Source organism: Arachis ipaensis, chromosome B1 (assembly GCF_059453495.1).
Source record: "Arachis ipaensis isolate K30076 ecotype BB chromosome B1, ASM5945349v1, whole genome shotgun sequence".
NCBI lineage: Eukaryota > Viridiplantae > Streptophyta > Magnoliopsida > Fabales > Fabaceae > Arachis > Arachis ipaensis.
In genome coordinates this window covers 102,426,153-102,440,287 of record NC_142436.1, presented here as the reverse complement: position 1 = coordinate 102,440,287, position 14,135 = coordinate 102,426,153, and the positions used below count along the sequence as shown (strand labels likewise).

General features: G+C 38.5%; 1 protein-coding gene across 1 annotated transcript; it reads right to left on the bottom strand.

Moving 5' to 3' along the window:
* Positions 1-7,991: 7,991 nt before the first annotated feature.
* Positions 7,992-14,135, bottom strand: LOC148577696 (phospholipase A(1) LCAT3-like). Its single transcript, XM_088502903.1, has 6 exons — positions 14,132-14,135; positions 14,029-14,100; positions 13,740-13,831; positions 13,477-13,603; positions 13,248-13,327; positions 7,992-8,132 (listed from the first exon to the last, which is right to left on the bottom strand). The coding sequence occupies exons 1-6, from the start codon at positions 14,133-14,135 to the stop codon at positions 7,992-7,994; spliced, it is 516 nt and encodes a 171-aa protein (XP_088359029.1).

The following is a 14,135-nucleotide window of genomic DNA, read 5'->3' as shown; positions in this document are numbered from 1 at the left end:
TATAAAAATAAAAATAGGGCAAAATGCTTAGAGGATTGTTGCCCCATGGTTGGGTTGCCTCCCAGCAAGTATTCTTTATTGTCTTTAGCTGGACCTTGCTGAGCTTTTAATCTAGCTTCAGCCTTGAGCATTCTTGCTCAATGTTGCCTTCAAGATAATGCTTGATTCTCTGTCCATTGACAATGAACTTCTTATCAGAATCAATATCTTGAAGCTCCACATAACCATATGGTGATACACTTGTAATCACGTATGGTCCCCACCACCAGGATTTCAGTTTCCCGGGGAATAGCCTGAGTCTAGATTTAAACAACAGAACCTTCTGTCCTGGTTCAAAGATTCTAGATGACAGCTTTCTGTCATGCCACTTTTTTATTTTTCTTTATAAAGCTTGGCATTTTCGAAAGCTGTGAATCTGAATTCCTCTAGCTCATTTAGCTGGAGCAATCATTTTTCTCCTGCTAATTTGGCATCAAAGTTTAGGAATCTGGTTGCCCAGTAGGCCTTATGTTCCAGTTCCACGGGCAGGTGACATGCCTTACCATACACGAGTTGGTATGGAGAGGTCCCTATAGGGGTCTTGAATGCTGTCCTGTAAGCCCACAGAGCATCATCCAAGCTCCGTGCCCAATCCTTTCTACGGGTATTTACTGTCCGTTCCAGGATTCTCTTTAATTTTCTGTTAGAGACTTCAGCTTGCCCATTGGTTTGTGGATGATATGGAGTAGCCACCTTGTGGTGAATCCCATACCGAACCATGGCAGAGTAAAGCTGTTTATTGCAGAAGTGAGTGCCCCCATCACTGATGAGTACTCTAGGGACACCAAACCTGCTAAAGATATGTTTCTGGAGGAACTTAAGCACTGTTTTAGTATCATTGGTGGGTGTGGCAATAGCCTCAACCTATTTTGATACATAGTCAACTGCTACCAGAATATAAGTGTTTGAGTATGATGGTGGGAAAGGTCCCTTGAAGTCAATTCCCCATACGTCAAACAACTCAATTTCCAAGATTCCTTGTTGAGGCATGGTGTAACCATGAGGCAGATTACCAGCTCTTTGGCAACTGTCACAGTTACGTACAAACTCTCGGGAATCTTTATAGAGTGTGGGCCAATAGAAACCACATTGGAGGACCTTGGTGGCTGTTCGCTCACCTCCGAAATGGCCTCCATATTGAGATCTGTGGCAATGCCACAGGATCCTCTGTGCTTCTTCTCTGAGCACACACCTGCGGATAATTCCGTCTGCACATCTCTTAAAGAGATAAGGTTCATCCCACAAGTAGTACTTTGCATCAGTAATTAATTTTTTCTTTTGTATCCTGTTGTACTCCTTGGGTATGAACCTTGCAGCTTTATAGTTTGCAATATCAGCAAACCATGGTGTTTCCTGAAAGGCAAATAAATGCTCATCTGGAAAAGTCTCAGAGATCTCAAGAGAGGGGAGGGGCATCCCTTCTACTGGCTCTATCCGGGATAGATGATCAGCCACTTGGTTCTCTGTCCCTTTTCTGTCTCTTATTTCTATATCAAACTCTTACAGAAGCAACACCCATCTGATGAGCCTGGGTTTTGAATCCTGCTTTGTGATTAGATATTTAAGATCAGCATGATCAGTATACACAATCACTTTTGATCCTACTAAGTATGATCTGAACTTGTCAATGGCGTAAACCACTGCAAGTAATTCTTTTTCTGTGGTTGTGTAATTTTTCTGGGCATCATTTAAAATGCGACTAGCATAATAAATGACATGCAGAAGCTTGTCATGCCTCTGTCCCAATACTGCACCAATGGCGTGATCACTGGCATCACACATTAGCTCAAATGGTAACGTCCAGTCTGGCGCAGAAATGACTGGTGCTGTGACCAGCTTAGCTTTCAGCGTTTCAAACGCCTGCAGGCACTCTGTGTCAAACACAAATGGCGTGTCAGCAGCTAGCAGATTACTTAGAGGTTTTGCGATTTTTGAAAAATCCTTTATAAACCTCCTATAGAATCCTGCATGCCCCAGAAAGCTTCTGATTGCCTTAACATTGGCAGGTGGTGGTAATTTTTCAATTACCTCTATTTTTGCTTGATCCACCTCTATTCCCTTGTTTGAGATTTTATGCCCAAGAACAATTCCTTCAGTCACCATGAAGTGACACTTTTCCCAGTTTAAAACTAGGTTGGTCTCTTAGCATCTTTTCAGAACAAGTTTCAGGTGATCAAGACAGGAGCTGAATGAGTCTCCATATACTGAGAAGTCATCCATGAAGACTTCCAGAAATTTTTCCACCATATCAGAGAAAATAGAGAGCATGCATCTCTGGAAGGTTGCAGGCGCATTACATAGCCCAAATGGCATCCTTCTATAAGCAAACACTCCAGATGGACATGTGAATGCTGTTTTCTCTTGATCCTGGGGATCTACTGCAATCTGGTTATAGCCTGAGTAGCCATCCAAAAAGCAGTAATAATCATGACCTGCTAGTCTTTCTAGCATCTGGTCTATGAATGGTAAAGGAAAATGATCCTTTCTGGTGGCTGTATTGAGCCTTCTGTAGTCAATACACATGCGCCACCCTGTAACTGTTCTTGTAGGAACCAGTTCATTTTTTTCATTATGAATCACTGTCATGCCTCCCTTTTTTGGGACGACTTGGACAGGACTCACCCAGGGGCTATCAGAAATAGGATAAATAATCCCAGCCTCCAGTAATTTGGTGACCTCTTTCTGCACCACTTCTTTCATGGCCGGATTTAGCCGCCTCTGTGGTTGAACCACTGGTTTGGCATTATCCTCCAATAAGATTTTGTGCATGCATCTAGCTGGGCTTATGCCCTTAAGGTCACCTATGGACCACCCAAGAGCTGTCTTGTGTGTCCTTAGCACTTGAATAAGTGCTTCCTCTTCCTGTGAATTTAAAGCAGAGCTTATGATCACTGGAAAAGTGTCACCTTCTCCCAGAAACGTATATTTCAAGGATGGTGGTAATGGCTTGAGCTCGGGTTTAGGAGGTTTTTCCTCTTCCAGAAGAAATTTCAGAGGCTCTTTCATGTCCTCTGAATCCTCTAAATCCGGTTGAACATCTTTAAAGATGTTTTCCAACTCTGATTCAAGACTCTCAGCCATGTTGATCTCTTCTACCAAAGAGTCAATAAGATCAACTTTCATGCAGTCTTTTGATGTGTCTGGATGCTGCATGGCTTTGACAGCGTTCAACTTGAATTCGTCATCATTGACTCTCAGGGTTATTTCCCCCTGTTGGACGTCAATGAGGGATCGTCCAGTTGCTAGGAAGGGTCTTCCTAGAATGAGAGTAGCACTCTTGTGCTCCTCCATTTCCAGCACAACAAAGTCAGTGGGAAAGGCGAATGGCCCAACTCTGACAATCATGTCTTCAATCACGCCTGATGGGTATTTAATGGAACCATCAGCAAGTTGGAGACATATCCGGGTTGGTTTAACTTCTTCAGTTAAGCCAAGCTTTCTGATAGTGGATGCAGGTATTAGGTTGATGCTTGCCCCAAGATCGCATAAAGCTGTCTTGGTGCAATTACCTTCTAATATGCATGGTATCCGAAAACTCCCAGGGTCTTTAAGCTTTTCAGGAAAGCTCTTCAGAATGACTGCACTGCATTCTTCAGTGAGGAGAACTCTTTCTGTTTCTCTCCAATCCTTTTTATGACTCAAGATCTCTTTCATGAACTTGGCATAAGAAGGTATTTGCTCAAGTGCTTCTGCAAATGGAATCTTTATTTCAAGAGTCCTAAGATAATCTGCAAAGCGAGCAAATTGCTTATCCTGCTCTTCTTTCCGGAGTTTTTGAGGATAAGGTATCTTGGCTTTATATTCTTCAACCTTAGTTGCTGCAGGTTTATTGCCTACAGAAGTGGTTGAAGAAGCCTTTTTAGAGGGGTTGTTATCAGCATTTGTGTGTGTCTGATCCCTCACTGGCAATTGAGTGCCAGAGTTAGAAGCTGGAGTGAAACTGGACGCCAGCTCCTTGTCTGCTCCTGGCGTCTAAACGCCAGAACTGTGCCCATTTTGGGCATTCAACGCCAGATCCTTGCCCATTTCTGGCATTGAACGCCAGTCCTGCCTTGTTTCTGGCGTTGAACGCCAATCCTGAGCATGGTCTGGGCGTTCAGCGCCAGCCTTCCACCAATTTTCTGGCGTTTTAGTTCCAGAATTACTTTTCCCTGGGCTCTTACTATCCTCAGGTGAATTTTGGGTGGTTTGCTCATTTCTTAGCTTTTTGCTGCCTTGAGGTGGGGTATTTTATATTTTCCCACTTCTTAGTTGAACTGCTTGGCATTCTTCTGCTATTTGTCTTGATAGCTGCTGCTTTGTTTGCTTAAACTGTTCGTCCATATGTATATTAGCCATCCTTGTCTCTTATAGTCTATCTTTGAATTCGGCTAACTGCTTTGTTAGGAAGTCCAATTGCTGATTGAATTCAGCAGCTTGTTTTACAGGACTGAGTTCAGCAGTTGCTGTTTTAACCTCTTCTTTCATGGAAGGGTCACTGCTTAGGTACAGGTGCTGATTCCTGGCAACTGTATCAATGAGCTCTTGAGCCTCTTCAATTGTCTTTCTCATGTGGATAGATCCACCAGCTGAGTAATCAAGAGACATCTGAGCTCCTTCTGCAAGCCCATAATAGAAGATGTCTAACTGAACCCACTCTGAAAACATTTCAGAGGGGCTTTTTCGTAGCATCTCTCTGTATCTCTCCCAGGCATCATAAAGAGATTCATTATCTCCTTGTTTAAAGCCTTGGATATCCAGCCTTAGCTGTGTCATCCGTTTTGGGGGAACGTATTGATTCAGGAATTTTTCTGTCAGTTGTTTTCATGTCCTTATGCTGGCCTTAGGTTGGTTATTTAACCACCTCTTAGCTTGATCTTTTACAGCAAATGGAAACAGTAATAGTCTGTAGACATCTTGATCTATTTCTTTATCATGTACTATGTCAGCAATTTGTAAAAACTGTGCCAGAAACTCTGTAGGTTCTTCCTGTGGAAGACCGGAATACTGGCAACTTTGCTGCACCATGATAATGAGCTAAGGATTCAACTCAAAGCTACTGACTCCAATGGAGGGTATGCAGATACTACTCCCATATGAAGCAGTAGAGGGGTTAGAATATGACCCTAGAGTCCTCCTGGACTGTTCATTTTCGCTTAGGTCCATGATGGAGAAAGGGAGATGATGTAAAATAGAAAAAATATTTTTATTTATTTATTTATATATTTATTTCAAAAATGAAATAAATTAAAATAAAATAAATAAAAATTGAGTGAAGATTTTCGAAAAACTGAGGAGAGAGAAAGTGGTTAGGAAGTTTTGAAAAGGATATGATGATTTTGAAAAAGATTTTAAATTTTTAAATAAAAATCTGAATTTTAGAAATAGATTTCGAAAAAGATGCTTTAAAATAGAGAGAAAAGATATTTTTGAATTTTAAGAAGAGAGAGAAAAACAATAAGATAGCACAAGATTTAAAATTTTTAGATCTAATGCTCCTTGTTTTCGAAAATTTTTGGAGGAAAAACACCAAGGAACACCAAACTTAAAAATTTTAAGATCAAGACACAAGGAAAACTAAAGAACACTTTGAAGATTTACAAGACACAAAAACACAAAGGAAGAACACCAAACTTAAAATTTTTAGAAAACCAGAATAAATTTTCGAAAATTTTAAGGAAAATCAACAAGAAAACACCAAACTTAAAGTTTGGCACAGGATTTAATAGAGAAATTATTTTTGAAAACTATTTTAAAAAGAAAATAAGGATTCTAAAATTTTAACACGACAATAATAAGAGATTCTAAACAAAAAAAAAAGGATTTTTCCTAATCTAAGCAACAAAATAAATCGTCAGTTGTTCAAACACGAACAATCCCCGGCAACGGCGCCAAAAACTTGGTGCACAAATTGTGAATCACACTTTTCACAACTCGTACCACTGACCAGCAAGTGCACTGGGTCGTCCAAGTAATACCTCACGTGAGTAAGGGTCGAATCCCACGGAAATTGTTGGTTTGAAGCAATCTATGGTTACTTTGTAAATCTTAGTCAGGAAGTCAATTATGTTTATCAGTTGAATTGCGAATAAACAAGAGAGCATGGATTAAGGGTTACTTGTTATGCAGTAATGGAGAATATGTTGGAGTTTTGGAGATGCTTTGTCTTCTGAATACCTGCTTTCCTCTGTCTTCTAATTCACGCGCGCACGTCCTCCTATGGCAAGCTGTATGTAGGGGTTCACCATCGTCAATGGCTACATCCCATCCTCTCAGTGAAGAATATGCTCACATGTTCTGTCACAGCATGGCTAATCATCTGTCGGTTCTCGATCATACTGGAATAGGATTCTTCGTCCTTTTGCGTCTGTCACTAACGCCCAGCACTTGCGAGTTTGAAGCTCGTCACAGTCATTCGATCATTGAATCCTACTCGGAATACCACAGACAAGGTTTAGACTTTCCAGATTCTCATGAATGCTGCCATCAGTTCTAGCTTATACCACGAAGATTCTAATTAAGAGATCTAAGAGATACTCATTCAATCATATATAGAACGGAGGTGGTTGTCAGACACACGTTCATGGTTGAGGAAGGTGATGAGTGTCACAGATCATCACCTCCATCACAGTTAAGCGCGAATGAACATCTTAGATAGGAACAAGCGTGTTTGAATGGAAAACAGAAATACTTGCATTAATTCATCGAGACATAGCAGAGCTCCTCACCCCCAACAATGGAGTTTAGAGACTCATGCCGTCAAAGAATACAAAATTCAGATCTAAAATGTCATGAGATACAGAATAAGTCTCTAAAAGTTGTTTAAATACTAAACTATTAGCCTAGGTTTACAGAAAATGAGTAAACTATAGCAGATGGTATAGAGATCCACTTCTGGGGCCCACTTGGTATGTGCTGGGGCTGAGACTTAAGCAATTCACGTGCATAAGGCCATTTTGGGCGTTCAACACCAGGTTTGGATCCATTTCTGGCGTTGAACTCCAAATTTTATTCCTTTTCTGGCGCTGGACGCCAGAATTGGGCAGAGAACTGGCGTTGAACGCCAGTTTACGTCATCTATCCTTGAGCAAAGTATGGACTATTATATATTGCTGGAAAGCCCTGGATGTCTACTTTCCAACGCAATTCTAAGCACGCCATTTCGAGTTCTGTAGCTCCAGGAAATCCACTTTGAGTGCAGGGAGGTCAGAATCCAACAGCATCAGCAGTCCTTTTTCAGCCTGAATCAGATTTTTGCTCAGCTCCCTCAATTTCAGCCAGAAAAATACCTGAAATTATAGAAAAACACACAACTCATAGTAAAGTCCAGAAATATGAATTTTTCCTAAAAACTAATGAAAATAAACTAAAAACTAACTAAAGCATACTAAAAACTATATGAAATTAACCCCAAAAAGCGTATAAAATATCCGCTCATCAATGGCCTTATATTCCTCTCTTAGATTTGGAACTGTATCACTGAGGAAGTTATTAGGAGGCCTCTCAATAACTTGCTTGCTCAACTGACCCATTTGAACCTCTAAGTTTCTAATTGAAGCTTTAGTTTTCTCAATGAAAATGTTTGTAGTTTTAGAGTGTTCTACCAGGGCTGCCTCCAATGTTGAAGTATTTTGAGAAATTGGGGGTGGATTGTGTGATTGAGAAGGTTGATGCTGATGGTTAAAATTATTCTGGTGGGAGTTGTTGCTGTTGGAATTGGATTGCCTGTGGTTCTGGTTTTTCCATCCAAAATTTAGGTGATTTCTCCATTTTGGATTATATGTCTTAGAAAAGGGGTCATTATTAGGTGGTCTTGAAGAATTACCAATATAAGTAACCTGTTCAGAAGGGTGTTGTTCATAGCCATAGCTTCCTGATTGAGACACTCTACCACTCATGTCATAAGAAGTAACTTGGGTAGCAACAGATAAAACTTACATTCCTCCCAAGTGTTGAGTAATGGCATTAATCTGCTAAGACATAGCTTTGTTCTGAGTAAGAATAGCATCTAAAACATCCAATTTCATTACACCCTTTCTCATGGTTCTTTCAGAAGAATACAAGTACTGATTATCGGCCACCATCTCGATCAAATCCAAGGCCTTATCAGTAGTCTTCATATGCAAAAAACCTCCAGCAGAATTATCGAGTGAAAGTCTCGAAGCTCGAGTGATACCATCATAAAAAAGCTAAAATTGTACCCAATCTGCGAGCATGTCGGGAGTGCACTTTCTCACCATAGCCTTGTATCTCTCCCAAGTTTCAAAGAGAGACTCACCTTCAAGCTGTCTAAATGTCTAAATGTTAGTCCTTAGCTTAGTCAACCTTTGTGGCAGAAAAAATTTAGTTAAGAACTTACTAACCAACTCCGCCCAGGATAATATACTTTCCTTGGGTTGTGTCTTAACCCACTGACTAGCTCGGTCCCTCGTAGCAAAAGGGCATAACAACAACCTATAGACGTCAGCGGGAACCTTATTAGTCTTGACTATATCACAAATTCTCAGAAAATTGGGGATGAATAGGTTGGGGTCCTCCTAAGGGTTTCCATTGAACTGGCAATTCTGCTGCACCAAAGGGATGAGTTAAGACTTTAACTCAAAGTTGTTGGCATGCACAACTGGTGGTTCAATGCTTCCCACACAATTCCCAGGATTGGGGTTAGTATGACCCCAGAGTTCTCCTAATTGGCGGGGCATTGTTGGGGTTATTAACAACCATATTTTCAGTATTATAAGCCATATTGAATTTATCTTCCTCTTTAGACTCGTCCCCAAAGATCTCTTAAACTTCTTGAGCTCTACCTTGTTTTTGATGCACGGAAAACATGTCTCGCAACAAATTTCCTTCGGCAAGTGTACCGAATTCGTCGTCAAGTAAAAACTCACAATAGAGTGAGGTCGAATCCCACAGGGATTGATTGATCAAGCAACTTTAATTAGAGGAATGTTCTAGTTGAGCGAATCCAGAATTTGAGTTGAGAATTGTAGAAAATAAAATGGCGGGAAGGTAAATGACAGAAAAAGTAAAATTCTAGAATTAAAGAACTAAAAATAAATGACTGAAAGAAAATTGCTGAATTGTAAATGGGAATGGGGTATTGCTCATAAATGTAAATGGCAGAAATTAAAGAGAATGGGTAAGATCAGAAATGGGGAGTTCATTGGGCTTAGGAGATGTTGCATTCTCCAGATCAATTTCATTTTCATCTCTTCCTCAATCAATGCACTCATTGATCTCCTTGGCAATCTTAAGTGATTGAATTACAATTTCTTGTAATTCAATCTCTCAAATCTTGATCAATAGCCAATTCCTTGGTCAATTGCTCATGAGAAAAGATGAAGTATGGTCACTGATTATACCACATGCATTTCCCAAATCAAGTGTTGAGAGGATTATAGTCACATATCCATCCAAACCCAATTTGGTCCAGCATGAGAAAGCATTTCTAGCATGATCTCTTCATTCCTCTTTCAAGGTTCAGAAGAGATCCAAGTATGAATAGCTTCTTTTCCAAGATAACTACCCAATTGGATGAAGATCGAAAGCTTTCAAGTAAAATCAAGAGAAAAGATAGAAGAAGAATAATGAAAACTAGTATTGATCCATCAAATTACAACAGAGCTCCCTAACCCAATGAAAGGGGTTTAGTTGTTCATAGCTCTGGAAAATGAAAACAAAGATGGAGAATACATGATGAAACTAGAAGTGCAGAGAAAGTAAATACAGAGAGTAATTCTATGCCCAGAGGCTCCCTATATTTTCCAACTCCCCAAATAATTCAAAGCTACTCCTATATATACTACTCTTCTGTTCTTCTAGTTGATTCTTCAAGTCTTGGGTATGGGCCTTTTGATCTTGAGTTTGAAGCAGTTCTCTTCTTCATTGGGCTGAGTTTTACTTGCAGAGAGAAAGTGTGAAGTGGGCAAAGACTTTAGCTCAAGACGTTAGTGGTGTTAACGTTTAGTGAAAATATGGGTTCGAGAACGTTAGTGACAATCACTTTTTCACTAACGTTTCTTACCAAAGTAAGAGCCACGTTAACTTCAACGTTAGTGGCACAAACGTTGCAACTAACGTTGCCTCTATGCCCTTCGCACAGGTTACTGGGACTTACCATTCCCAATAACGTTGAGAAGTCTCCCCCTTCCCTACGTTAGAGTCCACGTTAACTTAGTTAACGTGGCTCTTTTAACGTAGGCTTGCCAACCTTCGAGAACGTTAGTGACACTTACCATTGTCACTAACGTTCCAATGTGCCCCTATTTCTCACGTTAGAGTCCACGTTAACTAGGTTAACATGGCTTCTAACGTGGCCATGCTAGCCATCTCCAACGTTAGTGACAAAGTTGAGTGTCACTAACGTTGGCTCATCATTCCCTTATCCATGTTAGCTTCCACGTTAACTTAGTTAACGTGGGAGTTAACGTGGCTCATAGTGGCTTATGTGGGCTAATTCCAACGTTAGTGACAATGTTGGGTGTCACTAACGTTGGCGATCACCTCCCTTCTTCACGTTAACTTCCACGTTAACTAAGTTAACGTGGGAGTTAACGTGGCTTATTGGGGCTTGTGTGGGTTCCTTCCAACATTAGTGACAATGTTTGGTGTCACTAACGTTGTCGACCACTTTGTCTCCTCACGTTAGCTTCCACGTTAACTAGGTTAACGTGGAAGTTAACGTGGCTTATTGTGACTTGGCCAACGTTAGTGACAAAGTTGAAAGTCACTAACGTTGGCTTCCCCTTTTCTTCTTAACGTTAGAGGCCACGTTAACTAAGTTAACGTGGCAACTAATGTGGCCACTTATGAGCTTGGTCCAACGTTAGTGATAATGTTAAGTGTCACTAACGTTGGCTCCATTTCCTTTCTTCCACGTTAGAGTTAGAGAGAGCTAACAGCCACGCTTTTAAAGTGTGGCGATAGAGATACGACCATGCTTTAAAAGCGTGGCAATAGCTCTATCAAATTAAAAAAAAAAAACTTTTTTGACTTTACTTTCATCGCTACAAAATATAAATTTTCAATCCTTTTTTATTACCAAACCTATAAATATAGTATGCAATTTTTATTACAAGACAAATTAAATAATAATTAGTAACACATAATTTTTGCTATACTTGTTTTATACATTAAAAAACTAATATTCGAATACAAAATAAATCTCGAGTTCAAATAATAGTGCAAATGATTACAAGCTCTATTCAAATCAAACACATAGCATTGCAAAAAAAAAAAAACAAAAAAATATATAATAAATGCAATAAAGCAACTAAGCTCAAAAAGGAAGATAAATAACATGCATTACTGCAGTTATAACATTCAAACCCCGAAAAGCTTGCAATGCACTCTTTCCATATACACTCCAGAAGAGATAACCTTTTGAAACCCACAACTGAGGTTCCAGTGTCTAGCCTAATTGCCAAAAGGACCATCTGTAGCTGCTCTACCATATCTGCAAGTTCCCAGAATCCAATATTCAATATTAAGAAGCTTAAAAACTGGATAACAACAAAACTAACTATATAAACACACAATCACTATTTCCATCAAGCTTAGAAAAAAATTTAATACAACCTTTTAAGCAAATTTACAATGACTTTCACTCAGGAATGATGATGATGCCATGACAGCATTTATTAATGGAAAAACGAATCATTAAATAAATAGTTAAATACAACATCAAAAAGGGATGTACTACTAGATTTGATTTGTTTAGTTGGGCCTGGTGCAATCAATCCTGATTTCACCTTGTTAAATGCATTGTTAAATGCTGCTTCATTTGATGCAAACAAGTTGACCCTTGACTTAGTCCATGGATTTGTGAAGAGCACCTGATTAGAGGTGAAGATACTCGCTCCTAGCTGCAAGTTCTTGAAGTATTTGTTGTCAAGTAAACTCCACACAAATTAAAACAAGTAATAACTATATATTAATTACTTTTTCCATTCTCTTTTAATTATCTGTCACTCTAAATATATTAATTCAATGATATATCCAATTGCTATAATAACTGATAATAAAACAAAACAGATACAATAATATCCAATTGTTATTGGCATTTTATATTCTCTGCCTCAATGCCTATTGGCATTTCATATTGGATTGAAATGAAATCTATCTCAGTTTAAAAAATGGATATTTACTACTATATATCAAATGAACGAATAAAACATAAACCAAAAAAATGAAAGGATATATAACAACACGATTTGCAGATTGGATCTTAATTAATTACTTGAATTACGTTAACAATAAGGCATGAAAGAATGAAAAGAGTGCCTGCTAAAAACTGCCGCTGGAAACGCCATGTCTTTTTTTTCCCAACCTGCCTCCAAATGCAATACACATTTAAACGACCTCTATTCTCTCAAGTCACATACCACTCGCTACACTAATTTCATAACAGGGCAATCAACCAAAACCAACATACATATCACGAGCTTATATTATTTGCTCTTTTCTATCACCTTTCAGATCCAGAGAACCAGGACCTTCCCCCTTGTACCTATAATTTAGTACACAAAACCTAACCAAACCATATATATCCCTTAGGTGAATTGAATTTTCTTTCTCTTTTTTATCAAAATCCATTTTCTCTATATATGAAGCATTAAATGTCAAACATTACTTCTATAAACCAAAATAAGATTCATTAGGAGGCAAGAATAATAAGTTCAGAGCCAAAAAGGGTGCATGAATATAATAAAGTACAGAAATCATAGTTAATCACATGTTATAATTAATCATGGAAAAAATTATATCCTAAATAATGCATGTTAGGTATAAATAATGCATTCGACTCAACATCTTATTCACACCTTCCCAAGGCTCAAATGTAATTTATGAAATGCCCAACCGTGATTATTCAATATGACTTTCTTCTAGGTCTATTTTACTCCAACAATATTATTTAAACAACAAAAACTCAGCATAATAAACTTAAATCAAGAGAAAGGCACATATGGAGTCGAAAAGCTTATAGTCATTTCATTCCAAATTTATGATGAGAAGACAAAACCAATGCTCTCGTAGTCTCGTGGCAACATACTGCAAAAGTAGTGTGTATGTAATCAATGATTATTGGTTAAAAGGAAAGAAAGAAAACACATATTCATCACATGCAATACAAGTTCATATTATACCTGTAGCATTGTTTTAGCCAAAAGTGAGCACTAATGGAATGCATTAATAAAAATAAGATCAACAAAGAAAAGTAACAAGTTAACTTTCCTTCCACCAGTGACTTTGTAAGCAGTTTCTAACTTGGCTTTATGGCCATCCATCAACTTGTCAATTCTGCCAACACAAACAAAAATAAGACACATAGTTATGCTGAAGGGGATTAGTTTACTTCCTTGATAATTGAAAGGTGGAATACCCTTGGAAAACCACTAAACAAATAAATAAATCACTGATTAAACTTGATATTATGCTGAAAGGGCCGAGCAATTTACGTATTGCTTTGCTTGAAGTCAGAACCATAACCAAGCAATGTGGTTCCTTTCTTGTAGCCACACCCAAGAAGCATGTCAATTATATCACAGAAATGATACACCTCAGTCAAGTATATACATTTCGTAAACTACAACAACATTTCACATAACAGCAGAAAATCAAATCAAATCACTTAATAAAATCCCTAAAAATAACAAAAAATAAAACAGGCTATGTTGAACTGTTGATTATTGGTTTAATCAATTAACAATTAAATAAATTACAATAGATGGATCTAGAATATCAATTGCATTGAGGCCATGATCATCTTCAGGGACCGCAATATCAGATTTCTGGTCAAGTGTTTCAGTGTAACCTAAAAAGTTGAACACAATCTGACTTGGAATCAGAACTAATCAAGTTTATCAGAACATAACATGTATCGTTTTGAGTACAAATTTGAAAATTTTACTCCAAAAAGAAGCTAATAGAATCACGAAGCACCATTTCCATTTTCAATTAACCATAGCTTTTAAGAAATGTATTGATTTGGGGGAAATAGATGAAACTCAAGGAAAGTGAAGGATTGAGAGAAAGGGCAGAAGAGAGCTTTGGACGAGTAAGGATTCGATTGCAGACAGAGCTCTATGATTTGCTGACACTACAAGAAAAATACCCAT

Coding starts and splice junctions, on each gene's coding strand:
- LOC148577696 (XM_088502903.1), bottom strand. Junction 13,832..14,028: donor CTCTCAATCCTTCACTTTCC/TTGAGTTTCATC, acceptor TCAACTTTTTAG/GTTACACTGAAACACTTGAC. Junction 8,133..13,247: donor AAGTCACTGGTGGAAGGAAA/GTTAACTTGTTA, acceptor TTGCATATGAAG/ACTACTGATAAGGCCTTGGA.